The 26,064-nt window shown below is 39.0% G+C and overlaps 2 protein-coding genes across 3 annotated transcripts in view; both read right to left on the reverse strand.

Moving 5' to 3' along the window:
- SEMA3E (semaphorin 3E) overlaps positions 1 to 26,064 on the reverse strand; it is a 568,411-nt gene that overhangs the window by 513,715 nt on the left and 28,632 nt on the right. For both annotated transcript variants that reach the window (XM_079932521.1, XM_079932522.1), the window contains exons 2-3: positions 10,271 to 10,362; positions 7,852 to 7,910 (exon numbers count right to left, since the gene is read on the reverse strand). The gene's annotated coding sequence lies outside the window, so the exon portion shown is untranslated. The remainder of the gene's footprint in view (positions 1 to 7,851; positions 7,911 to 10,270; positions 10,363 to 26,064) is intronic.
- Positions 198 to 20,883, reverse strand: LOC307191511 (keratin, type II cytoskeletal 8-like; the record flags this gene model as incomplete). The annotated part of the gene is given in 3 exon segments (XM_079931638.1): positions 198 to 1,816; positions 1,819 to 1,889; positions 20,783 to 20,883. Coding segments are annotated over 3 exon segments (1,626 nt in total). The 3' UTR covers positions 198 to 362.

Raw genomic sequence — 26,064 nt, forward strand, 5'->3', positions numbered from 1 at the left:
TATTATTTCAACAATCTAGTAATTGATAGGAAAATTACACATGGATATAATTAACACTTGATTGATCTACATTATATTTCCATGGCAGAGATGCTATTATTGTCTTAATTTTGAATCTCAGTATTTCAATTTTTTGATGTTGTTGTTGGCAGAGGCAGCTGAAGCTTTATTCTGAAAAAGACACTTGGATTGGCTTTTAGTTGGGGGCGTGGGCAACAGAGGGAGCCCCAGGCAGTTGACTCCCCCAGGGGTGGGCTAAGGACGGGACTGAGCCTCAGGTCTTTGGTTCCAACACTCCCCTGCATAACTCCTTCTTGCAGGAGCAAGTGAGCAGGGAGGCTGGAAGGGATCGCGGGAGCCTTTCACTTAGGCAGGATGTCAGAGGACTCCGACACCAGCTTCCCATCACGGGTCTCAATCTTCTTCACAACCACAGCCTTGGAACTGCTACGGCTGAAGGAGCCAGAGCCCCCTCCAGAGCCCAAGTTGGACTGGTAGGAGCTCAGCCTGTAGTTGAGGCCAGGGGTCCCGTAGGCTGAGGTCAGCCCACCTGAGTACCCGCTGGCGGTCTTGGTGTGGATGCTCTTGTTGTGCATCCCAGACTCCAGCCGCCTCTCCTCGCCCTCCAGCAGCTTGTGGTAGGAGGCGATCTCCACGTCCAGGGCCAGCTTGATGTTCATGAGCTCCTGGTATTCGCGCAGCTGCCGTACCATGTCCTGCGTGGCGGTTCTCAGAGCAGCCTCCAGCTCGGCCAGCTTGGCCTGAGCATCCTTGACGGCCAGCTCCCCACGCTGCTCGGCATCAGCAATGGCGGCCTCCAGGGAAGCCCTCTGGCCTTTGAGGCCCTCGATCTCAGCCTGGAGTCGGTTGATGTTCCGGTTCATCTCGGAAATCTTCGTGTGATGGAGGCCATCCCCATGCTTCCCAGACAAGGGCTGCAGCTCCTTGTACTTGATCTGGTACATGGTCTCAGCCTCAGCCCGGCTGTGGTTGGCGATCTCCTCATACTGGACCTTGACCTCGGCGATGATGCCATCCAGGTCCAGAGAGCGGCTGCTGTCCATGGACAGGACCACGGAGGTGTCAGAAATCTGTGACTGTATCTCGTGGATCTCCTCTTCACACAGTTGCCTGTACAACTTGATCTCGTCAGTCAGCCCTTCCAGGCGGGACTCCAGCTCTACCTTGTTCATGTAAGCTTCATCCACATCCTTCTTGATGATGACAAACTCATTCTCCATGTCTGTGCGCTTTTGGATCTCTTCCTCATGCTTGGTCTTGAAGTCCTCCACCAGCCCTTGCATGTTGCCAAGCTCCACTTCCAGCTTCAGCTTCTCCTGGGCCACGGTTTCCAGCTGCCGCCAGAGGTTGCTGATGTAGCTCTCAGACATGTTGTCTATGTTGCTCCGGACTGTCTTCTGCTGCTGCAGGAGGTTCCATTTGGTCTCCAAAATCTTGTTCTGCTGCTCCAGGTGCCGTACCTTGTCGACGAAGGAGGCAAACTTGTTGTTCAGGATCTTGATCTGCTCCTTCTCCTGGGTGCACACGGCCTGGATGTCGGGGTCCACCTCCAGCTTGAGGGGGCTCAGCAGGCTCTGGTTCACCATGACAGCTGTGATGTCCCCCAGACCCGGGGCCCCACTGTAACCTGCAGCCAGACTCACGCTGCTGCCCAGGCTGCCCCAGAAGCTGCTGCTGCTGCTGCCCACCTGGGAGAAGGCCGAGGAGTTGATGCGGGCGCCCGGCCCACTGGTGTACGAGCGGCTGTTGAAGGACCGGGGGCCAGAGGTGGACACCTTGTAGGACTTCTGGGTCACCTGATGGACATGGTGGAGGCTGGAGAGGAGGCAAGGAGGTTGAAGCACACAGAGACTCGAGGAGTTGCAGAGCTGCTCCTCAGTATTTCAAATTTTGATCATGGGTATTTAGAGTTCATTTTGGAGAATGAGTTTTTATCCCTAATTATATGTAGATTTTCCCAAAAACATTTTCTAAAAGGGTCTTAATTTTTTTAAACTTAAAAATATGATTACCCTCATGTACTTTGAGAAAGGCTACATTGTCAAAATTTTAAAGATATATACTAAAAGAAGTGTATTGTTAGTGGACTTCTACATTCTGAGAAAGAGAGTGTCTGGGTAATATAATATGTTCTTGTTTATAAATTTATGAAGTGATTTTGAAAATATAATTCATGTTCTGGCCTACAAAATACTGAAATCATATATATTTTAATATATTACACAAATATATTGTGTAATGTAGCCCATATATATTATTTGGTCCCTGCATAGTAAGCCCAAATCACCAATATTTTTTTTCAATATATTAACAGGCAAATATAAATTACACTAATATCTATTATGGAGACACTAACTCATAAACCCATAAAATTATGTAAATACTATCTTAACAGTTCATTTTGCATTAAAAAATTGATGATTAAATACAGATGACAGTTTAATCACAGGGTACTCAATTAACTGAGACAGAAAAGTGAAAAAAATTAACATAGTCACAAAGCACTCTTTTAGCAGATACTTAAAATGGAAAATTTATAAATTTGAGATGAACAATTTTCTTTAAAACTAAAGTGAAATCTACATTATTTTATATCAAATGAAGTTGCCTTTCATTCATTTTTCCATTAAAAAGAGTGAGTCTAGGAATCCTGTGACATAATTTAACTTTTTCTGGAAACATTAAAAAAAAATTCCTTTGTTTCTAGGAGGCCGAGGTATCTTCATAGCAATTTTAGTCTAAAGTGAAATAAATTACTAAACAAAATTAATTTCTCCAATCCATGTTTTGGACATCAGGTTATCATTAACTTGGAACAAAAGTAGTTTTAAGAATTCTCTTTTTCCTCTGCACAGTTCCTGAAATGACAGTGTTCAGATTTAGGTGTGATTGTAGGGCATGTTGTTACTTTTTGAACAGCCAGGAGGAAGTAGATTGAGTTGTTTGCCTTGACATTGCTTCTAAGTGGCAATTTGGCTGAATGGTTACCGTGAATAATTACAAATACTAACACCCATACAGAGCAAACTTGATGCTCCAAACATTGCTCTCCATGATCAAAAGACCACATTCTACTTATTGTTCATTATATTCTTACTCAGCTATGTTGTTATTTCACAGCGCCAGTTGAAACTCTTTCCTCACTAGACAAATGATTTCTTTCTCAAAAAAAAAAAAATTGTTTTTGGAAGCCACTGGAATTAGCATAAAATCTCGTTTTGAATGAAAAACTAGAATGACATCTAACTTTAAATTTTAGTTCAGGTCAGCAAAAAATTTTGAGACATCTGCTTTATACAAAAAATTATCTGCACTTATGAAGATTCAAAATAATTAGTGTCCTTGGCTTCAAGATCTAGAACAGTGGTTCTCAACCACTCTTATTGTAATAGGGAAGAACACATCTGACTCCATGCTGGATCTGTTTCTTTTACTTTAACCTTTGTGTTCTGTTGCCTGTGCTTAGCCATGCTGGCTCTGCACCTTTTGTAGAAGAATGTTGCCTACAGCCTGAAATATAGAAGATAGCCTATTCTCGAGGCTCTGACCTTTAAAGGTATAACACTCTTTCATTCACATAGAGATAAAAAGTTGCAGAACAGAGAATAACATTTGTCCTGCTGGAGGTTTACAGGAACATCATGACCTGACCTACGCAGACACATGCAAGAACAAAGGATTCTGACACCAAGAAGTTCGCCACAAGCAACCACATCCCCTCCACTTTTAGTATAAAAGAAGCCTGAATTCTAACTCGGGTAAGATCCTTCCCTAGGATATGAGTTTGCCTTCTTCTGGGTCTGCTGACTTTCAGAATAAAGTTGTTATTCCTTGCCCCAAAAACGCATCTCCCAATGTACTGGCCTGTGGTGAGGAGAGAATAAGTTTGGACTAGGTAACATTATCACTTCAATGCTCCTTCCACATGTGACAGACACCCCTGCTTCTCAATGCAGCCATGCCCTGTGGGACAGCATCTCAGAATTGCCAGAATTACTGGAGGAATGAAGTAGAGCACAGCTGAGTTTCCACCAATTTTCCCATTTGAAAGAGGCACAAATCTTCTAGCAACTGTAACATTTATTGAAAATTTATCATTCTCTGGTATTTTGTTAAGTACTTTAAAAAGATTGTGTCTTTTAATAAGTACAACACACATAAAACAATCTCTGAACTTAGGTACTAAGTTCAGTACCTAATATGAAATCAGTTTTCTCAGGAAACTGAGTCTTAACAAAGTTAATAGGTGATTCCTGTTACATTTGCCAAGATTTTGCTCAGTCCTCACTAGATTTACCCTCATATAGACAATCCTTCTATCATTTCAGGATAGTCATAAGCCCCAGAGAACTGGAAAGTAGATCCTGGACCCCTAAGTGGACGGAAAGGAAAGCCTATCACCAACTTCCCCACTCAGGTATTGCTAGAGAAATCTGTTCAATATTTCTCCCTGAATGAAGACAATGGAGAGGCACTCCTATATTGTTTTTTTGTTTTTTGCGGTACATGGGCCTCTCACCGTGGTGGCCCCTCCCGCCGCGGAGCACAGGCTCCGGACGCGCAGGCTCAGCGGCCATGGCTCACGGGCCCAGCCGCTCCGCGGCATGTGGGATCCTCCCGGACCGGGGAACGAACCCGTGTCCCCTGCATCGGCAGGCGGACTCCCAACCACTGTGCCACCAGGGAAGCCCGGCACTCCTATATTGAATTCAAATAGTAATGGATCTGTATAAAGGGAGGTATAGTTCTATCCTATAATTCTATATTCTACCTTATATAGTTTCAATGATGACCAATTGATACTTGGTCACCAACTGATATAAAAACAAAGATACTTTAGCATACTAAGTGAAGTAAGTCAGAAAGACAAAGACACATACCATATGATATCACTTATGTGTGGAATCTAAAATATGACACAAATGAACTTATTTACAAAACAGAAACAGACTCACAGACATATTAGAAAACAAACTATGGGGGATGAGGGATAAATGAGGAGTTTGGGATTAGCAAATAAAAGCTACTACATATAAAATAGATAAACAACAAGGTCCTACTGTGTAACACAGGGAACTATACTCAGTATCCTGTAACAAACCATAATGGAAAAGAATATGAGAAAGAATATGTATATATATGTATAACCAAATCACTTTGCTGTACACCAGACTAACACAACACTGTCAATCAACTAGACATCAATTTTTTTAAAAAGATACTTTAAATAATTATAGAAACATAGTTTTTTGTTATTATCACTCATTTGGCACCTCTAATGCATTGGCTTATTTTGCTAGTTTTGCTCCAACTAAACTGAAAAGTCCCAGGATGTTAGCTGTTTTGTAAATTGTGCTGCACTGTAGCTCTTTGCTTTTGCATTGCAGCTCTATGCGTTTAGCATAGTGCTTTATATTATAGGTTCACAGCTTTCATTTGCTGACTTATCATAGGAAACTTTAAATGTGTTTGGTGGCAAAATATCTTGAAAACTAAATAAATAAGAGGAAATGTGAAGGAAAACTTTGACTTCAACTGTCAGTGTTATGAATACTGAGTCATATACAAAAATGTTCAAGGCAAGTGTCTGACATTGCCAAGGAAATAAATATAGTGTGAGCATAAAATAATTGCTGGTTTCTAAAGAATGACACCTTATTATAAAATTCAGTTCTAAGTTAGAAAGTGAGCTTGTGTTGAATTTCTTTCTTGATGAGGTCCAAGAGACATCACTTGCTGGCAGAGCAGGGGTTTATAAATAATTTGATCTCATCTCATTGCATAGTGACAAGGAGTTAGAATTTTTTTCTTTTTTTTTTTTTGCGGTACGCGGGCCTCTCACTGCTGTGGCCTCTCCCGTTGTGGAGCACAGGCTCCGGACGCACAGGCTCAGCAGCCATGGCTCACGGGCCCAGCTGCTCTGCGGCATGTGGGATCTTCCCGGACTGGGGCACAAACCCGTGTCCCCTGCATTGGCAGGCGGACGCTCAACCACTGCGCCACCAGGGAAGCCCCTAGAAGTTAATTTTTATAGTGCAATTCAAAGCATTTAATAATTTAATCAGAAGTCAATTTTCAGTAAGAATAAGACAAAAATAGACAAGGGTTTATAATTCTAAGCCCAACATCTTCTATAAAATTAATGATGTGATTTGGTTTTTGAATACAGTTTAGACTACCAATTTAGCTTTGTACTAACAATCTACATCAAAGACTCATTCTAGTCGTGTCTGGGGAGAAGGATGAAATAACTACTATTTTTCCCTTTCAGAGTGATGGCTTCTCAGACTGTTTGAAACATGACTATTAAAACTACCATGAAGAAAGTATAAGAACATAATAAAATACAATACAGAAGCTTTGTGCTAAATAGGTTATTAGGTGAGAAGTCCAACAATAATGAATAAGAGCTTATAAAAATATGTTAGGAAAATATATGATAGAAGAAATTCCCTAAGTATGTTCTTCAACAAATCTACTTTTGTCAATGAATTGGCTGAATAAACTGGCCAGCATGAATAACGTATCTGTTGGTACTTTTTCATTTATTATGTTTATTATTTATGTAAGACATTAATATGTGCTATGAAGTATGCCAGGGAAGGGCAGTATGAAGGTAAATTGACTTTTTTTTTCAGGAGATACCCACAATTAAAGACAGACATAGCAAACATTTATAATAAAATAAAAGTGATATGTGGGACTTCCCTGGTGGCACAGCGGTTAAGACTCTGCACTCCAAATGCAGGGGGCTCGGGTTCGATCCCTGGTCCAGGAATTAGAACCTGCATGCATGCTGCAACTAAAAGTTCACATGCTGCAACTAAGAATTCACATGCCGCAACTAAGGAGCCCACAAGCTGAAAATAAGGAGCCCACCTGCCACAAGACCTGACGCAACCAAATAAATATTTTAAAAGATTAAAACAATGGCAATGAAATAAACTATAAAGCGCAAAAAATAAAAAAAGTGATATGTAGCATGCACTGAGGAATGGAAGGAGTAGCAGAAAAAACAACTACCCCCCCCAACCCCAGCCCTGCTGAGATGACTGAAAAATCTTCATTTACGAGAAGCCTTGAGAAATGAATAGAAAATTTCCAGAGAAATGAAGTTAGGGAGTGATTCAAGGACTGTAGAAAAAATTGAGGTATATGAGTCAATAACAGGCAGTCTGAATCCTTACAGTCTGTGTAACTAATTTGAAGGTGATGCCACAGTCAGTGAAAATTTATAGAATGTTTACAAACAAATACAATCATACCTATAATATTACCCTGTGATTTGTGTTGATAATGTTTTAGAATGAAGAGATTATGTAGATTGAATAGAAATAGTAGCGATGGAGGAAATGGATCAATGATATATTTCATAGAATGCTAGCTACTGTAACCCATATAGTCAATGATGTTTTGTTTCTCATGGCTTCCTCTTGTGACTTCCCTATAAGGAGGGATTTGGAGGTGCTTCCATCTGGTACTACCTTTATCTTGAACACATTACCACAGATCACAGCAGAAAGGCAACAGAGAACTACATGACACTCTCAGAAGAAATAATAACAGCCACGTGTTCATCATTTTCTCCCACTTTCCATTAAACAGAACTGTTCATGCGAAAGTTAATTGCAAAGGAGGCTTGCAGGTATAATCTTCCTATTTGCCAAGGAAGAAGAAACAGGTTTGATGAATATCTAACCATTTTCTAACACAGTCTAGTCTTTTGATCATTAAGTATCAAATTTACATGTTTCTTTTCATATACGATCCTCCTCACAGAGGAAAAATCAAATTCTTTCCAGTGACTGCATTGAACTCAAAGTGCTGTACCTTTTGGTGAGGTGTAGTCCTCTCCAATAGTCCATAGATGGCTTCTTTTGTATTAGAACCTGTGAACCAAATAAACAAGTTTTTTTAGCTACCTTCTCTCTCTCTCTCTCACACACACACACACTCTGCCCAATGCTGGAACATAGAATGTAACTTCTCAGTCAGAAAGAGAAAGAATAAAAGACAGTGGACTTGCCCATTACAGTTCTGAAATCTCACTGAGAAGACTTTGTGAAGGTCCCCCACCTTGAGCATGTTGCGGGGGGAGTACCTGGATTAAGATCCAATTCATCTCTCTAGGGGGAATTATTACATCTATTTTCTCCATGGCCCCTTGGTCCACCCATTTGGAGACCCCTCTTAATCCATTAGTCTCCATGGCTGCATTGGAAGTGAATGTTAGAGAGAATACCTTTGGGGCTCTACAGCCTTCAAAGTTTGCTTCATGTTGATGGAAAATTGGGGGTTCAAGGTTTTATTATTATTACTCATTTGTTTAAACCTGAAACAGTCAAAGGCTTCTTTAGTTCAAATTTGTGATTTTTGGCAATAAAATTCTCTCAAACCAGTAGACCGCTGATTTGTTTTATTCTAATTTTACATGTACCAGTAATCACATATCCAAAGTTCATTTCCAGATGTAGTTCTCAAATATCTTTATTTTATTGCTTTTTACCAACTTGTTTCTCCCTTCATTTAATTGGGACCACCTATCTAGGGTGGGAAGACTGTACATACTTTATTGATTTTACCCTTGATTTATATTATTCACTTGACACATTTTACTGGATCTTTGTTGTTCAGTCCTTTAAAAATACCATCACCAACTGCTCAGTATCTATAAGCAGCTACCTTTTCCAACTTTACAAGGCACAGAATTTCAGGACTCTGTATTCTCTTTCATTTCTGCTTGCAAAATGCCCAATTTACTCCTGAGTTTCTCTCTTTAATGGTAATACCTTGTTGAAAGTAGTCAGTGATGTCCAAAATAAAGTAATTCTGTGATTTTTTTTCCTGCAACCACATCCCCTAAAGCTTCTGACTGAATAGGCAAATAGCCTCGTCTGCCTTTCAAGTTACTGCATACAACAGTTTTATCAAATGTTTGCCTCTACATAACAGGGATCATCATCTTTCTAAATTTCAATGTCATTTTTCTTGCTATCACCTGATCTCTAAATCTTTAACAAATATTTTAGGAACCCTCGTATAATGCCAACTTACGAATTAGGATAGACTAAGTTGTGCCATGGTTAAAAATAAAGCATGAAATCTGAGGAGCTTAGTAACAGCGAAGGTTTATGTCTCCCTTCTGTCACAGTCTGATGTGTACTGGGATTGATTTTCTTTGGCAGTTTGCAGCTCTAAGTGGATGAAGTTATTCTGTGTGTTCAGGAAGAATCTGATAAGCATCTAGCCAGTATGTGCAACATAGTTCCTACTGTTTTTGTTTTTTAGTGTGGAAAACACTTATTAAGGATTATTTAGTTAATTTAAAAGACCGGCCCCCTTTACCCCTCACACATTGTCATTAAAATAATGTCATTCTCCTTCCATACTCAAGGTTTGTCCAAATTAAAAAAAAATGCCATGAACCTACGGTCCACCTCTAGCTAGGACCTCCTTCACATCTCCTTTACTTTCTGTACAGCCAAGTTTCTGGAAAGAGTAGTCCACATCAGCGGTTCTCAAACTTTAATGTGCAAACAGATCAACTGAGGAGCATGGTAAAATGCAGATTCTGATTCAGTAAGACTGGGGAAGCACCAGAGATGCTAAATTTCTGTCTAACAAGTTCCCAGGTGATGCTGATGCTGGTCTGCAGGCCACACTGAGAAGTTAGGTTTCTACACTCTAGGTTCACTGATGCTACTTCTGCTATTAGAACCAACATCCATTCTTTAATGGGATTCTGGGAATGGAAAACTGCCTGATTCTGTTCACTTATGTTCTTTGAGTAAGAGCACCTTTCTCCTGGAGGCCTCAAATAAATAGAGCACACTCTTATTTATCCTTTGTATGGAGATATATACGTACATATCTCCATAAGGACAATGACAAATAGCATAGCAGTGCCAGGGTTTGGACTGGATGACTACCAAGCTTTATCTCAAGAAGAGGGGACCTCTGTGTATAAACAAATATGCTGAATAGCAAGTAAAGTTTTTCAACAAATGATGGAACCATTATTTTGCAAATCTTATCAACAAAGGTGGGTTAAATTCCTGAAGCCCTTGTGAACCTGAGGCAAGAACCACTTCTGCACATCTAGCTGAAGTTTTTAAGAAATTATCTCACCAAAAAAAAGTCATGCTCTTCCAATTTCCTACAACTAAAACTTCTTCCCTGTTTTCCCCAGTAACATCAGTTTTCATTTCTTGCAACTTCCATCTTTCAGCGTATCATTATGAGTACTTACTTGGTCTTACTGTTTAATTCAGTCTCTTGCATTTAGGGGAAAAAGATTCCACTCTTCTCCCTTCTGTGGAATTTCACAGATCACAATTTCTCCTTTGGAGAAAACACACCTGCCTGAGAGTTGATTCCTTAATCCCCTTGATTCTTTTCCTTCATTGCAGAGAATAAATGATTTCATGGTAGCAGTATTCCTTATCCTGATTTGCCAAAACCAAAGCTAGTGCTGGACCACATTCACTCCCCAAGGTTTGGAGGAAAATGGGAGGACAATTTGAAGATGGTTTTTAGGTTTATCTCACTCCAACTGGACGCTGATATCTGAGAAATGTTGGGATAAGTTGTCAAATCAATCATGATTATAAAGATGAGATCTGAATTCCTGGCATTTCCATAAGATGGCAAGAGTCACCTGTACATAGTGTGATTCCTCACAACTCCAAGTCTGTAAATTACCTTTAGTGTAAGGCCTTAGAGATGTCTGCAGAAATTGGAGCGTCGTTCTAGCTTCAAAACTACGTACACTTTCTGGGTTCTGCTGCATATCCTAACTACCCTCAAAGTTCCAAACTTTGGCTCCCGGAATGGAGTTTCCAAGAATTTCTCAATTTTCTATTAGCAATTACTCTGCACCAGCAGTTGCAAATCCTGCTTACTTCCAAGATCCCAGGCAGATACCCAAGGATCTGATCTCTCCTGGTGGCACAGGGCAGAGAATTTGAACTAGCCCAAATGTAGTTGCACTTAAGTCTTCCTTTGACTACAAAGGACTCTGATTTTGTAAGAAATTGAATTTCTGGAGATGTGTAAAAACCAGTCCAGAGTTTGGTTTTACAAGGGATTTTTTAGATGTCTTCAATCTAATGGACTCATAATTTCTAAGTGCTTTGCTATAATCTGTTCTCAAACATTACATTTCCACCAGTTTAGAAACTTCAACTTAGGTGTCATCCACACAAGACCTCTTTGGCTTTCTAATGCTCTTCTAAGAGTCATGATGACTTATTATTATTTGTTAATGAATCATATATTTTTCCAACAGATTCCCCTCACCTCCCAAAAAAGACTAGAAATTGTAGTAAAAGTGTACCCTCAGTTTAGGTCTAAAATTATGACTTTAATCTTAGGCCCTAAATTCTAAAGGGTAACTCTCAAAAATGTAATAGTTATAAACCAAAGAGATTAAGTTTTTCAATATGACAAAGAAACACTCTAACAAATAATTTGAAATAGTAAAATTCCTTACTAACTTGCCATACTCCTTGGGTCTAAGAGAACACACTGAATTTTTTGATATATGATTAGGTGTTCATCAAAAGGAAAAGTCATAAGGTTTTTATTTTTAAATTTTAAAGTAGAGGGTTTTATTTTTCTTTTATGTTTTCACTTCTGACTTTTACAACTTAACTCATGTGACATATTTCATGACATCATTTTATAGTACAAGTAACTGAGAAGTGTATTCTGAGAGTATGAAAACTTTTAAACCAAGTTTTATTAGGGATCACAGTGTCCTTAGTGATCTCGAATCCTTGATAGGAAAGAAGAATCCATATTCTTTTATAATTGCAAAGTACATAGTCATTTTTTCAAATTCAACCACATGTATCAATTTGTCTGCTAAAACTGGACTGAAAAGAATAGTGAGAAACCTTCTCTCTTTTTAATATCTACTTTGCCAGATTAAAAACAACAGTGCTGAAACAGCACATTAGTTACACAATTCTGAGGCTTTCTGCATCTATGAATTGCATGGCCAATATCAACAGCATGGCATTAAACAAGACTTCCTTCCATACCAGTGAACTTAGCATTGGGTCCTCTATATTACTATTCAATGAAAAGATACTGAAAATGATTTTCAATGGTCACATCTGCTGCACATTTAGAAGAATATTGATGTCGAAAGCTGCTTATTTCCTAGAGAAATACCTTTCACTGGGCAAGTGTAGGCATGGCCTGAGAGTCAATGTTAATATTATTCTTTCAAGTGTTTGTAACGTATATAAACATGACCTTTTATTGACTCATTTAAGACCCTTAGTGGAAATCTTATAGTTCATGTTACAATAACTGATCTTTAGGGATTCAAGTGGGCAATTACTCAACTAAATAAAGGGATTGCTTTTCTAATCTGTTCTTGTAATATTTAGTTAACATGTTCAAAACAAAGCACATGGTGACACTATTTCTTGTTTCTTTTTCCTTATGAGTCATACGGGATTATCAATGAACTCATGCAGTGCCATTATAAACTGGATTCTAGAAACACATTATGTTAGAAGTTCTGTGCAAACCTCACAAATATGAAGCAGACAAAAAAATGTGGAAAATGGTATTTTACTACTCCAATTGGCAGAGCAAATTCTTCAAGACTCTGAGAGGGAACATATTTCCCCCATGATTTTAAATTTATAATTAAAAGCCATGCTTCCCCTTTTAGTCCAAGAAAGCAAAAAATACTCATTTTGAGAACAAAAGTGTCATAGATATTCTTCATGTATATCTGAGAGACACATTCTGGGCACTACAAGTATCATACTGAGTATGAATTTTTTTGTAATGAATATTGTGGAAGTGTATCGTAACTGTCACTGATTATCCAATATCAATGTAGAGATATCAGTTGAGTGTGAGGCTGGGAGTTTGGGGTTGTGATGCTAGAGTAGAACCCAATGAAAGTTTGCAACCCTTTTCTAACACTTGTTCAGAGGCACATAAAACAAAATAGTTTCCTTTGGTAAACTCCAGACAGATGGTGACCAAGACGAAACATCAAAACAAGAAGGACACGTGAATATAAACAACTTGATTCCTGAGACGGGGTATTCACTCAGGATAATTCTGGAAAGTCTGCAAAGTGAGTATCATTGCGTTCTCTTTCAGTTTTACAGACCCAGCGAGCCTACCTCCCATGTTCCTGGGGCTTCAGCATTCTTCTCTTTTTCTATGTGCTCTCCTGAGAACTATCTATTTACTCATGTAAATTGTAAACTGATGACTTTCAAGCCTTTCTTCCAAGATTGACCCCTTCCTGAACTTCAAGCTAGGTCTTTTCTTTGGTGTCTCACCACACTTCAAAATCAGTATGACCCAAATTGAATTCCTGCCCACTTCTGCTTGTCACCAAATCTAACACTTCCCAGCCACTCAGTTTCTGCCTCTCCTATAATCCCCAGCTCTGAGGGTAGCAAAGCCATCTACACAGTCACATAAGTATAAGTCCTAGAACTAATTCAGTGGGGAAAAATGTCCAAGGCCATAGACAAAAGAAATTTTAAGTGATTGTTGGTGTGGATAACAGGGATGTATTCTATGTATATGCAGGATGTTTAAAATTTATGGATAGAGCAGAACTTCTAAACATATAATACAATACAGTAAGACAACAATTCTAAGCAGAGATTCTAAAGTTCACAAATATCAAATACATGTAAATTCCCATCAAAGACTTGTTCTTGCAAGTCTTCACCCCAATAAAAACTCTACTGTTTGCCTTCCCAGGGCAGGGACTGATGGGCACTTGACCTTTTGGGCTAGACAAAAAGCCTTTAAGCAAGGCTTCTATCTTCAGAGAGGATTTTCTAAATCCTTCCTCTTCTCTTTTAGCATTTCAAGAACCAAGCCTGGAGGGCTCAGCTCAAAACATTCTTCCACATTATGGAAAAGCAACAACTGAATCTAAGGTTTTCTATTCTACGTTGGAAAATAGTCATTGGGATTGGGGAGGAAAATAGGAGTGAGAGAGAGATTGGGAGTTCCATCCTCAGTGTTTAGAGTTCAAAATATTCAGGGATATTCAGTGTTCAAATCCATGTAGCCAAATTGTACTCTCTGGGCTTTCATGGGAATGAGGCATAAGGCCTAAGATTTAGGCCCAGTATCATGTGTGCCTTGAGATCTGGGGAAAACAGAGAGGGATTTGAATGGCCTAACTACAAGTTCCCCTCCCCACTCTGCTCCTGTGGATAAGGTCCAGTAGCCAAACAACCTCCTATCACAGTGACCAGGTACAGTTCCCACTCACCTCTGAGTAGTGGACTTCCATTCCCTGTAAGCTGCTGGAATTATTCACACACCAATCACTCTTCCGTGGGAAATGGGGTACCACATCCTCCTGATACTATAAAATCGGCCTCCCAGAGCCCAGGGTGCAACCCCCATTGGCCCTGTGTGGTGTGACCTTCTCCTCCCCCAGCCTATGAGTACATGGGACTTATCAACTGTTGTCCATCTCATCTGCCCAGGGTTGGGTGTCCTGTGTTCAGCCATCCCTATAACCCTCGGAAGAGAATCCTTTCCTCACCAACAGGACGAAGAGAAGGCAATTAAAATAGGGAAGTATGTTAAATATGTCTGGGGACTCCTCAGGAATACAGGTTTCTGCCCTTTTTCCATTTAGGGTTTTGGAAAGTCATCTGTGCACCAAGAATGAACAAAGTATAAGCAGATAGGGTCCCGGGTGAACCAAGCATTGCTTTCTTGATATAAGAGAAGCCATTTTTGGCCTAAGCCATGCTTGTCTTTGAACAGGTCTCAGTAATTAATGATCTTCAGGGAACAAAAGCATGCATGAACAAAGGACTGTTATCAGTCAAGAGAAGTAACAATAGCAAAGAAAACAGATCCATTGTAACCACTCCCAGTTCTGTTTCAATGGTAAAGATTAGCCTGAGGCGCTCAACCACTGAATCAACTGGAACCTAAGGGATGTTGATGTTGACCTTTTCTGACCCTTGTAACTTGAAAATCAACCACAGCTTGGACTCTGCAGACCTTTGCCCCAATTTTATGCTGAACTCTGCTCTGCTCAAGCCCCTCATGTATATGCATGTACCCTTAGTTTAAAACTTCCCCAATTCTGCTGTTGGAGAAGACACTGCTTTGGGAAAGATCCCTGGTGTTCTTACTTGCTGCAAATAATAAATCCTTCCTTCTCCTGCTCTTTGGCTTCGCTGTGTCTTCTGGCTCGACACTCACCAAGAGGTGAACCCAGTTTTTTGGGTAACAAAAGTACTTCAGAGTGAACTTGGGAGCAGAGTGTGGTAAAATCAGAGAAACTTATATTGTTTATTTAGACTGAATTCCTGGGTGGCATGCAAGGAAAAAATGACTTGTGCCCTGCTCTCTCAAACCTCCTTGCCCCCAGTCTGGCTTCCTTGAACAGTGTGTGCCACAGTGATATTATCATTTGCCATGTGTACCATGACAAGAAAATTTGTGGTAGCACTGATTAGAGTGAGGAAGCATTTAAAAATGTTAGTTACTGTTTGTCAATATTACTACATTGTTTTCTATTATTTTTTTCTCTAAAATGCCTCTTTCTTGGACTTTGATGACACTACAACTGTAGTATGTTTCCTACTTTTAAAAAATTCTCATTTCCTGGCTTTTCCTCTTGCATATAATCCTTTTATAGAAGAGCTCCTCATGGCTCCATCTTAAGCTCTTTTCTCTTCCTCTACATGCTTTCCTTCCACAGTCTTATTCACTCTGGTGGCTTCAGTTACTATCACTGTACTGTTTCTCTCAAAGGAATACCTCTCTGGCCCAGATGGCTCTCCTGAGCTTCAGCCCATCAATCCACTGCCCACTGAACATACTCAGTTAGACGTTTCACAGGCACATCAAATTGAGTATTCCTGTCTCTAAATACCCCTTTGTGTCCACACTACCACAATCCTTGCCCAAGGCAAGAACATCTTCTTAAACTACCATATTAGCCACCTAACTGGTTTCCCTGAATCTACCTCCATTGGGTTCTCACATTATTTCCAGAATTTTTTGTTAAATATGCACATCTGATCATATTATTCCCCAGCTTAAAACATTGGGATGTCTGCTTGCTGATACCTTTCAGCTGGATTAGCAAAACTTACAATGTCCTCATTACCTGCCTCCTTGTCTCCCCTTACTTATTTCATGCTATCGACCTGTTTCTTCTCTTTCCTCCAGTTTTGCTTAGTTTGTTGAGCAGACTGTTTTCTCCCCTTCCAACCCTCTGGATACAACCTCTCCTCTTCTTCCCCATCATGAGTTACTTGATTAATAGGTACTTCTCATTCAGGACTCAGATTAACTATCAATACTTAGAGAAGTCTTACTTTGATGCATCGGACTAAGGCTGCTCTGTTAAGCATTACCAAAGGCTTCTATGCTACCTTTGTGAGGCCATCTATTACCTTTGATATCGTCTACTTTAGGGCTGTATTCTCTCCCTCTCATCTCAAGTTGTAAAATCACAAATCACAGGACAGAGACTATGTCCATCTTATATCCCTGATGCCTTGCCCACAGTTAAGTTTTTAGTATTTAATACTTAGTGAGTTATAACCAAAAAACTATGACATGCTCTATATAGAAGGGAAATGAAATGACCAATGTTGCAGATTTAGGAGTTCAGGGAAAAGACCACAGTGAAGTACCTGATGACAAAAGCAAAGAATCACTAGGAAGAGAGTGTCATAGGAGTAAAGGGCGGATCCACATTGGAAGGCACCTCTCTACCTTTCAGGTAAATCCAAATATTTTTAACTCATTCTGCAACCTCAATTTCCTTTCCCTTCTTGATATTGTCCTTAGGAAAATAAATTTTGTAGGACAAAAGGATGGAAAATGTCCCTGTTAACACGTTTCTCTGGTTTTCTTTACCTTTTTTACGGTCTCCCTTTCCCCTCTTCTCCCCTTCCCTCCAGTCCTGTAAAGCCATTGAGTTAAGTTGCTCTCTCTCCTTGGTTTACCTATTTATTACTTGACAACATTTACTGGGAAAAAATTATTTTTGAGGTAGGGATGCCAGTTCTAGGTTATGATGTGTACTCTATTAGTCATTATCCACTTTGAATACAATTGGATGAAATATGTATTCACACTGAAGAGCAGAGAGTTAAAAAAATTTCAGCTCCCCCTTTGCTAACTTTTTAATGTACTATTTTCTCAATGCTAGAGTAGTGTTGCTATATTATGATACTTAATAATAAAGATATTTTTAATTGGCTTTTTTTTTTTTTTTTTTTTTTTTTGCGGTACGCGGGCCTCTCACTGCTGTGGCCTCTCCCATTGCGCAGCACAGGCTCCGGACGCGCAGGCTCAGAGGCCATGGCTCACGGGCCCAGCCGCTCCGCGGCATGTGGGATCCTCCCGGACTGGGGCGCGAACCCATGTCCCCTGCATTAGCAGGCGGACTCTAAACCACTGCACCACAAGAGAAGCCCTTTAATTGTTATTCATCAAATTTTTGAGCTTTATAATTTATAAGTATATAGTTTTAATTTTCACATTCTTTTAAAAATTAGATCTCCATAAAAATCGGGTGGGGTAAATAGGGCAAGAACTTAATAGCCATAACAATATTTTCACAATACAGGATATATAATTTTCCAGGCCATACACGGATGTGAAAAGAACGTTTCTATTTTCTAACTTAGATATAGGGAAAAAAGCCTTATAACCACAATAAACCCTCACATATACACAAACGTACCACACTAAGGCTCTCCTGATTATAAGCAGATAGTAATTCTCTATCTTGTAACAAATTCCCAAACTGAAATAATATTATCCATCCAAATCTTCCTAAAGAATTTTGTGCTTAATGGAAATTTGGGGTGATACTTATATTTTTGCACATGTTATAAATAAATTCAACTAAAAGCATCTGTTTTCTCATTAAGAATTGCCGAAAGTATCTTTTTCCTTTGAGTAACTGAAAACAAGTAATCGGGGATCCTATGCCATAACCATACACGACTTTTTTTGAGCACATAATGTTTATCCCTTGAGATCCATAAGGCTCTACAAACTGTGTTTCATGTGCCTAAGTGCACTCCGAAAGAAAGGGGAATTTAAAACATTCACGGAGTAGGTAAGTGCATTCCATGTTGAATAATCACTGTTAGTACAGTGTGTGTGTTTTTTAAAGCACTTGGGCACTTGGAGAAAAAAAAAAAAACATTGGCTTTTAAGATTATTACTATACGTAGAGCCATTTCCACCTAGAAGTTGAACATATGAAATAATCAGCGTTGTCTTTTTAATTTGTCAACATCACATTAAGAAAATAAAGAACACAGTGTATTACACATACCACAATAATTGAACCACGTTTTCAGTTCTTCTTTATATTCCCTTTAAAGACCTTGTCCAACCTTGTATCAGTTGAAATGGAAACTGAATATTGTATTTTTAATTCCTTTGGGAAAAAGGAGTGAGAACAAAATGCAAGAATAGAGGGAAAAGGAAAACAATCTATTGAAAGAGTCAGATTTGAGATGGATACAAATGTATTCGTACTCAGAGCTCCTGACCTGATTTTGTAGTTCTAGTACAGCTCTTGGATGGTTATTCTTTCTATTATAGTCAATTTGTTATGTCTGATTCTTCTTTGCAAGCCAGGAATTTATTGTCTTCATACTTAGGCCTTTGTACTATATAACACTGTCCTCAGCTTGCAGATGCTTCTCAATAAATATGTGTTTGTACTGAACTCGGTTTATGGCCATTGCAGGTTTGGAGTTGTGGGATTCCCAACTTTTTGCTTCTCGTATTGTGAGAGAAATAGAACGAGACTCTCCTATTCATCCCTTTAATCAAGGATTAATCAATGACTGTTGCCAAAAAAGAACACCTGCTTGACAGAGTGGTGATTTGGGTTAACTTAAAAACGTGAACAAAATATTTTGGGGGATTTTAACTTATATTTAACAAAGGAACATAAGGAGAAAGCTGCTCTTTTGCATACTTTCTTGACAGTATACATAGTACAACACTGTTCTCTTTGGGTGATTAATACTAAAATACGTTATGAACTATGTCATTTTTTTTAACATCTTTATTGGAGTATAATTGCTTTACAATGGTGCGTTAGTTTCTGCTTTATAACAAAGTGAATCAGTTATACATATACGTATGTTCCCATATCTCTTCCCTCTTCCATCTCCCTCCCTCCCACCCTCCCTATCCCACCCCTCCAGGCGGTCACAAAGCACCGAGCTGATCTCCCTGTGCTATGCGGCTGCTTCCCACTACCTATTTTACATTTGGTAGTGTATATATGTCCATGCCACTCTCTCACTTCGTCCCAGTTTACCCTTCCCCCTCCCCGTGTCCTCAAGTTCATTCTCTAGTAGGTCTGTGTCTTTATTCCCATCTTACCCCTAGGCTGTTCTTCATGACCTTTTTTTTCCCCTTAGATTCCATATATATGTGTTAGCATACGGTATTTGTTTTTCTCTTTCTGACTTACTTCACTCTGTATGACAGACTCTAGGGAACTATGTCATTTTTAAATCGAATTGACAGGTTAGTCATACTCAAATTTACCTTACATAATTTAATTTGATATTAGTAGAAAAAATAGAGTTTTAATAAAGACTACAATTTATATGAAAGAGCTTTCATTATTTGCTAAATGCTTAATTTATCAATTTTATAAATATCTTAAACTTGTTATAGAAATATTTTTTTAACGTGTCATAAAACTTGGATTTTTAAAATCTTAAAACTCACATTGTTATCACTTAGAGTAAACTGATACTTGTGGTCTTTTCATTTTAAATCTAGTGCATTTTAAAACATATAATTATTTTTGCTACTCCTTTTGTTAACTTCAATTTTTACCAAATATGATATATTTAAATTACATTCAAATCTGGCCATGAAGTACATCAAGGTAATGGTGGATGAAACCGAAAGATTTTAGGGTACTAAATTAGTTGCATATTTAGGTGTGACAACAAATATTTATATCATTGGTAGGGCATAAAGAATGTCATGAGAACCCTCTTCAAAATAGGCCAGAATGATTCATGACTCTCATAGGAAAATGCTACTGAAAATAGTAATTCACTCCTGGAAAGAGAGAAAATGAAAAAAAATATAAGACAGTTTTTCCCTGTCTTTTTCATAGATTTTTCCCTGTTTTTAAAACATAGCTATAAAAGAGTGAGTGAGTTTAAAAGAACGAGCTAATTTTAAGAAGGAAAAAAAGGCATTCAGGCTGAAATATTTTTCAAAAGCTTTCTAATTTACATTCTTTTTCGTTATTTGGTGACCTTCAGATGTAACTTGTAGAGCGAAATCTTGCAAAGAAGGGAAAGTAGTAACAGGAAATTACTACTCTAATCCTTTAAAAGGTAATAGAATTGTATACTTTTGCAAGTAGCAATGTTGATTTTCACATAGCATTTTCTGCTGGGTCTATATTTTCTTTTTTTCTTCTTCCTTTCTTTCCTTCTACCCCCTCACCCCTCTTTCTTTCATGCTCATGAGCAATGCAGCATATGACAATTTCCAGTCCACCTGTCCAGCTGCCTGCGGTGATACTGGCATCATAGGCTGCAGTTGTCCCCACCAACCGTGTTTAGACTGCAGGGACACACCTCAGAGCTGTCAGTGCCACATTCCACCAGCCCTGAAACCGCCAGAGATTTATACCACCACTTTGTCCCAGAAGAGTCACCCAGAGAGTAAAGTGCAAAAACGCTTCCAGGTGTTTTTCTCTTTTCTATTATCTTACCCATGTTTAGCCATCCATCGAGAATATACCATGAAGACGGGACCAGAAGAAATTTTGAACAGCAGATACAATTCTTTCACCCACACCAGCCCCATGTCCATGGCTCTTTACTGGAGGTAGGAATCTTCCCTCCTCTACTTCATAGCAAGTCTCACATTCCTTCATGCCAACTGAATCCTAGCAGACCTCAAGATAATCCTTTTGAGGCACACTGTGATCTCTGACACCTGTGATCATTAGTTTTGTCTTTCAAGCCGGGACTCCTGCAAGTTAAATAGTTAAACCTCTGTAACTGAAGGAGCAGGGTGTTTGAATACGATGTAAATCACAACAGCATTAATGAGAGTATGTCTCAGTTTTGACTCAATTTGCCTACTACCCTTCTCCTTTTAAGATGATATCCTCTTCCTACCTATAGTTCATGATATTTCAGTAAATACACAAGTAGTAGAACAGTCCTTCAGAAAAGGGGAAGATGCAAGACAGCTTCATACAGCTCCACACAGAGACAAATTGGTCCTAGAAAATGGTAACTAGTACTGGCATTTTTCAGACTATATTGGAAGTAGAAAACCTCGGATCTGTGTAAGTAAATGCAAAGATTACTAGAACAATAAAAATCCAGGTGATGGAAACTTACAAATTAAATCGGAACTGAGAATGACTGTTTATGGCTGGGTGGGAGGGTGGGAGGGTGTGGAGTGGTGTGTGTAGGGGAATGACTGAGGATTTTTTACAGCTGGTTTTAAATGCTCTAGTAGAAAACAATTTTCTTTACATTCATCTAGCTAAGTGTTCTGAATTTTCACTATTTCCTGAATTGGGAAGCATTGAAAATTTATGTGAGAATGATTTTATTATTTTTTTCTAGTTCGCATTATCTATATCTCTGTCTACATGAAAACTCTACAAAATATGTACTACTCTCTGAGTAAATTTGTACAAATATACATATACACATAATCTCGTTTCAGTTTTTGTAAAGTCCTGATTAAAGAAAACCTGTTCATATATTTTTACCTATTATAACCGAATATGGAACTTAACTAAAGATGATAGTCATGACTTTTAGGCACTAAGTAGCCTGAACAGTAAATAAAACCATTTCCAGTGTTCTAAATTACTGCACTGAACACACACTTGCTAACGTTTTCATAGATTTAATGTTTCTTTCAGTGGTATCAAATTACTGGATGGTGAAGGATATTTATGAAAATAAATCATATATCACATTAATGGTAGTAAATGTGGCCTGTATTACCAAAAACGTTAAAAAAAAACCTCATTTATAATTCCCGACTCACGTTTCTAGAATACTGGAGACTAGTTTATAGAAGGTCTTTTGTTTGCTGAGAGGGAACAAATTTGATGTTTACAGTAAATATACTTTCAGGTATGTGAAGACAAGATTAAGTAAAGGTGAGAGGATCCAACTTTGTAGAAGCTGAGACAAAGCTAAGTTCTGTGTAAGAAACGGAGCAATGGAAAGCTGTGATTGGTGTGGGATGCAATTCTGGACACAGGGGGCTAAAGCAAGTGAGCCTGCTGAAGACCGAAAAAAAAAAAAGTATGCTGGGGGCACTGAGAGGAAGCTGCAAGAGAAGAGCCCGAAAGAGAAGTAAGGGCGGGTATTTGAAGATGTGTGTACATGATGCAGTGATGGCGCAATGTGCATTCCCCCCCACCCCCGCACGCAAGACACAATGGTAATAAGGATAGCTTATGCTCATGTAGCATAAATAATGTGCCGAGCCCTGTCCAAAGACTTCACGTCTGTTTAGTCATTTTAGTCGTTAGTTACAATAAACCTATGAAATGAGTAAGTTATTTCTATTTTACAGGTGAGGAAACCGAGGACGAAGAGGTTAAACGATTTGCCCAATGTCACTCAGCAAGTAAATTGCAGAGCTAGGATCCCAAACCAGGTTCTGAAATTAGTGTACTGCATTTTCTTTTGGGAAAAGAAGAAAATGGTTATGTGGTGCTACAAGGTTGGCATATCATATATCTCACGATGTAATTAGAGGCTAGTCTCCCAGCCAAGCATATCTTGGTGTTAAGTACATAATACAAAGGAAAGATTTATAGATGAGCTCTTTGTGTTTCACTTGTTTAAGAAGTTTATTTCTGTGCCAAATGGTTTGCTGCCACCTCAAAAACAATCAGAACATTGTTTCTTCTAAACAGCTCTAAACTTGCTTTTCGGTTTCATTATGCTGTCTCTGAAAAATTCAGAGGGTGTCGGAAACACGCACATATCTGACGGGACACAACTTTTAGAGACTGCCAACTTAACGTAAAGTTGGCAACTGATCCTTCTTATTGTGTTCCACTGTGTTATTAAATAAGCTTACAGTTGGTCATAAATGTATTGGGAACTAACTGTACTCAGTGCATATTAACTGCTACAATGTTTGTTTATAATCTGTGGCTTTATTCATTTTAATCATCACAATAGGTAGAAATCTGAGATTGTTTTTCTTTTACAAAACCGTAATTAGCTCACTGTGCATAATTATGTTTTCACGTTTACTTTCTTACTTTCTCTGCAGTAATACAAAGAAAGTAATTATATTCAGTTCCCTGAAATCATCTCTCTCACAAATAAATATCACAGGTACTTTTCTGGAAGACTGATCTCTTAAAAAAATAAAAGTACACTACTGGATTTTACAAGTAGATATGAAATCCTAAGGTTAAGATTCCTGCAGTAGGGTTTTTTTCCTTTTATCACCCCCTCCACCCCATTTTCTATTAACTGCCTGGCTAAATACGATATGATTCAGAAAAGTGACTTTCTTCACTATCATTCTCTTGGGAGACAGACTCTTTCAATACCTATCTGAGGGGAAATGACCTGCCCAAGAGAAGGAACTCAGGAGAAACACCATTTTACGAGACACTGACTGCTGAATGGAGCCTATGTGAGCTGTGATCGGATGGCAGATGCTGTGAATAAATCATTGGGAAGTCTACCATCAGTCACCTGAGTATTTTTCAGTTCCCACTGAATGGCCATAAATTAGGAGGAGTGCTGAAAAGTCTGTCGACAATGCCGCATGCCTGGAGTGACCAGGCTTTCATCTTTTCTTAGATAAACTAAATAAGGATCAACCTTAATATGATTAACAGTTTGAAGGGACTACTTTATTTCCTAACTTGGAAAATCAATGGAGTCTGCCTTTATCAAAACTTTATAATGTAAAGATCCTACGTCCCATAAAAATCTGTTATATATCAATCCCTTCATTCAAAATCATATTTAAATAACTAAGATCTACAGAATGAAATATCTTAAAACATCAAGTTAGTCTCAAACTAAATACAGGTAACATAGAAGAAAACAACATATATCCACAAAATGTAAGCTCTACATACAAATAAATTACAGTCCAGTTTGTCAATTTTGCTACCTAATTCTAAGGGTTTCCAGGCCTTAGGTGCATTTCCATTATTTAACAGAAAAAAAAAAGAAGGCATTCCTCCACCCTCTTATGACTATTAGAAGGTTGTTTTCAATTTTTATAGTTCAAGACACACCTGTGCTGCTACTCATGTAAGTAAATTTAATATATTACAGTCATAAAATACCTCTGATGGTTGGAATTTGGTTCCCAAGAGATTACCGAAATACTAAGTTTCAGAATTTGTTTACCAGAAGTTGCTGCTGCGACTTTACCCCCTCTCTACTTGTCTTTTGCTCAGAGCCCCTAAACTTGTTCTAGTGGGATTAGCCTGAAAGGCCCAATAATGACTTTAAATTACAGGCCCAGGAGCAGAAAACTGTTTCAGCCATCAAATTCATTTAATATTGGCCTTGCTTCTGTTTAGTGTTATACCGCTTTTGAAGGCTGCCCTACCAATGAGCAATTCCCCCAGAGTCAGGAAGAAATGTCTGCTCTTTGGTTAACAAAATTTGCAATATTATTTTGTCAATCTAGTTTCTATGCTGTGACTTGTTTGGCATTGACCTTTCCTTCAACTCCCCATTGCACTTTACTTATGGCTCTATTACAGCCCTCACCTTATTTTGCCTTATATTATAGTTATATTTTTACTTATTCCACCATTAAGTGTTATGATCATAGAGGGAACACAGCACCTTTCTTTATAACTATCCCTCAGCATGAACTAAATGTCTGTTACTTTCCATTAACTCCTCTTTGGTGATGAGCTTAATTAGGAGAATTTCAGTTTTAGTAATTCATTCCTCTTCTTTTTTGTTTGTTTTTTTTTTGGTTCTAAGTGGATAATTTCTTTTCTCTTGCCATATAATTACCTGATTCTCTAATTTTGAACCTAATACATTGTAAAGCACTTTGATCCAAGTTCACCCCAAGTTTTATATACCAACTATGATATTCTGTTACCAAACACGGTGGTGATCTCATATCATATTGTTCCTGTTTTAGGTTGCTCTAACATTTGTCCCAACAGTTTGTTACCCAAACAGCTTCATTTTATCTGAAGAACAGCAAGCCAAAACACTGAGACACCGAGGTTTTAAGCAAAGAGAGGTTCTGTTTCGTTCTTTCCACAAGGCAACCAAGCAAGGAGACGGGAAAACAAGTCTTGGGTTAGCCTCCCTGAAGACAAGGGGATAAGGGTACTTATGGGATAAAGAATAAAGAACCAGGGCTTCGTTGATGGCTCAGTGGTTGAGAGTCCGCCTGCCGATGCAGCGGACACGGGTTCGAGCCCCGGTCCGGGAAGATCCCACGTGCCGTGGAGCGGCTGGGCCCGTGAGCCATGGCCACTGAGCCTGCGCGCCTGGAGCCTGTGCTCCGCAACGGGAGAGGCCACAACAGTGAGAGAACCGCGTACCGAAAAAAAAAAAAAAAAAAAGAATAAAGAATCAGTGTGGTCTGAGGCATGGGGAGTGTGGGGAAAAGAGAATGGACAAAGGTGCAGTAATCGCAGGCATAACTAAGCTACAGGTCTCTGTATATTAAAGCTTGGAGGCGTTTAGCAGGATCTGAGCATGGAGTTCTTGGCCCTCCGACATCATAACGTCACCGAGCGGACATCTGCGCATGCCCTGTTGGAAGGTCGGTGGTCCTATACAGTCCTAACCAGCTCAACTCGAACTAGACACAACTGACTCCAAGTTCCTGGAAAACAGCTTGGGCAAACATCTTATTGTAGGCAACGTGCTGCTTGGAGGACATGCAAGTCTTTTGCAGGAGCAAGGAAAACAATCTTGATTAGTGAAGGCAGGTGAAATGGATTTGACTAAAGATTACCCACGGTTTCAAGTTTTGTGATAAGCATGGCTATGCATC

Source organism: Stenella coeruleoalba (genome assembly GCF_951394435.1).
Source record: "Stenella coeruleoalba genome assembly, chromosome: 9".
Taxonomy (NCBI): domain Eukaryota; kingdom Metazoa; phylum Chordata; class Mammalia; order Artiodactyla; family Delphinidae; genus Stenella; species Stenella coeruleoalba.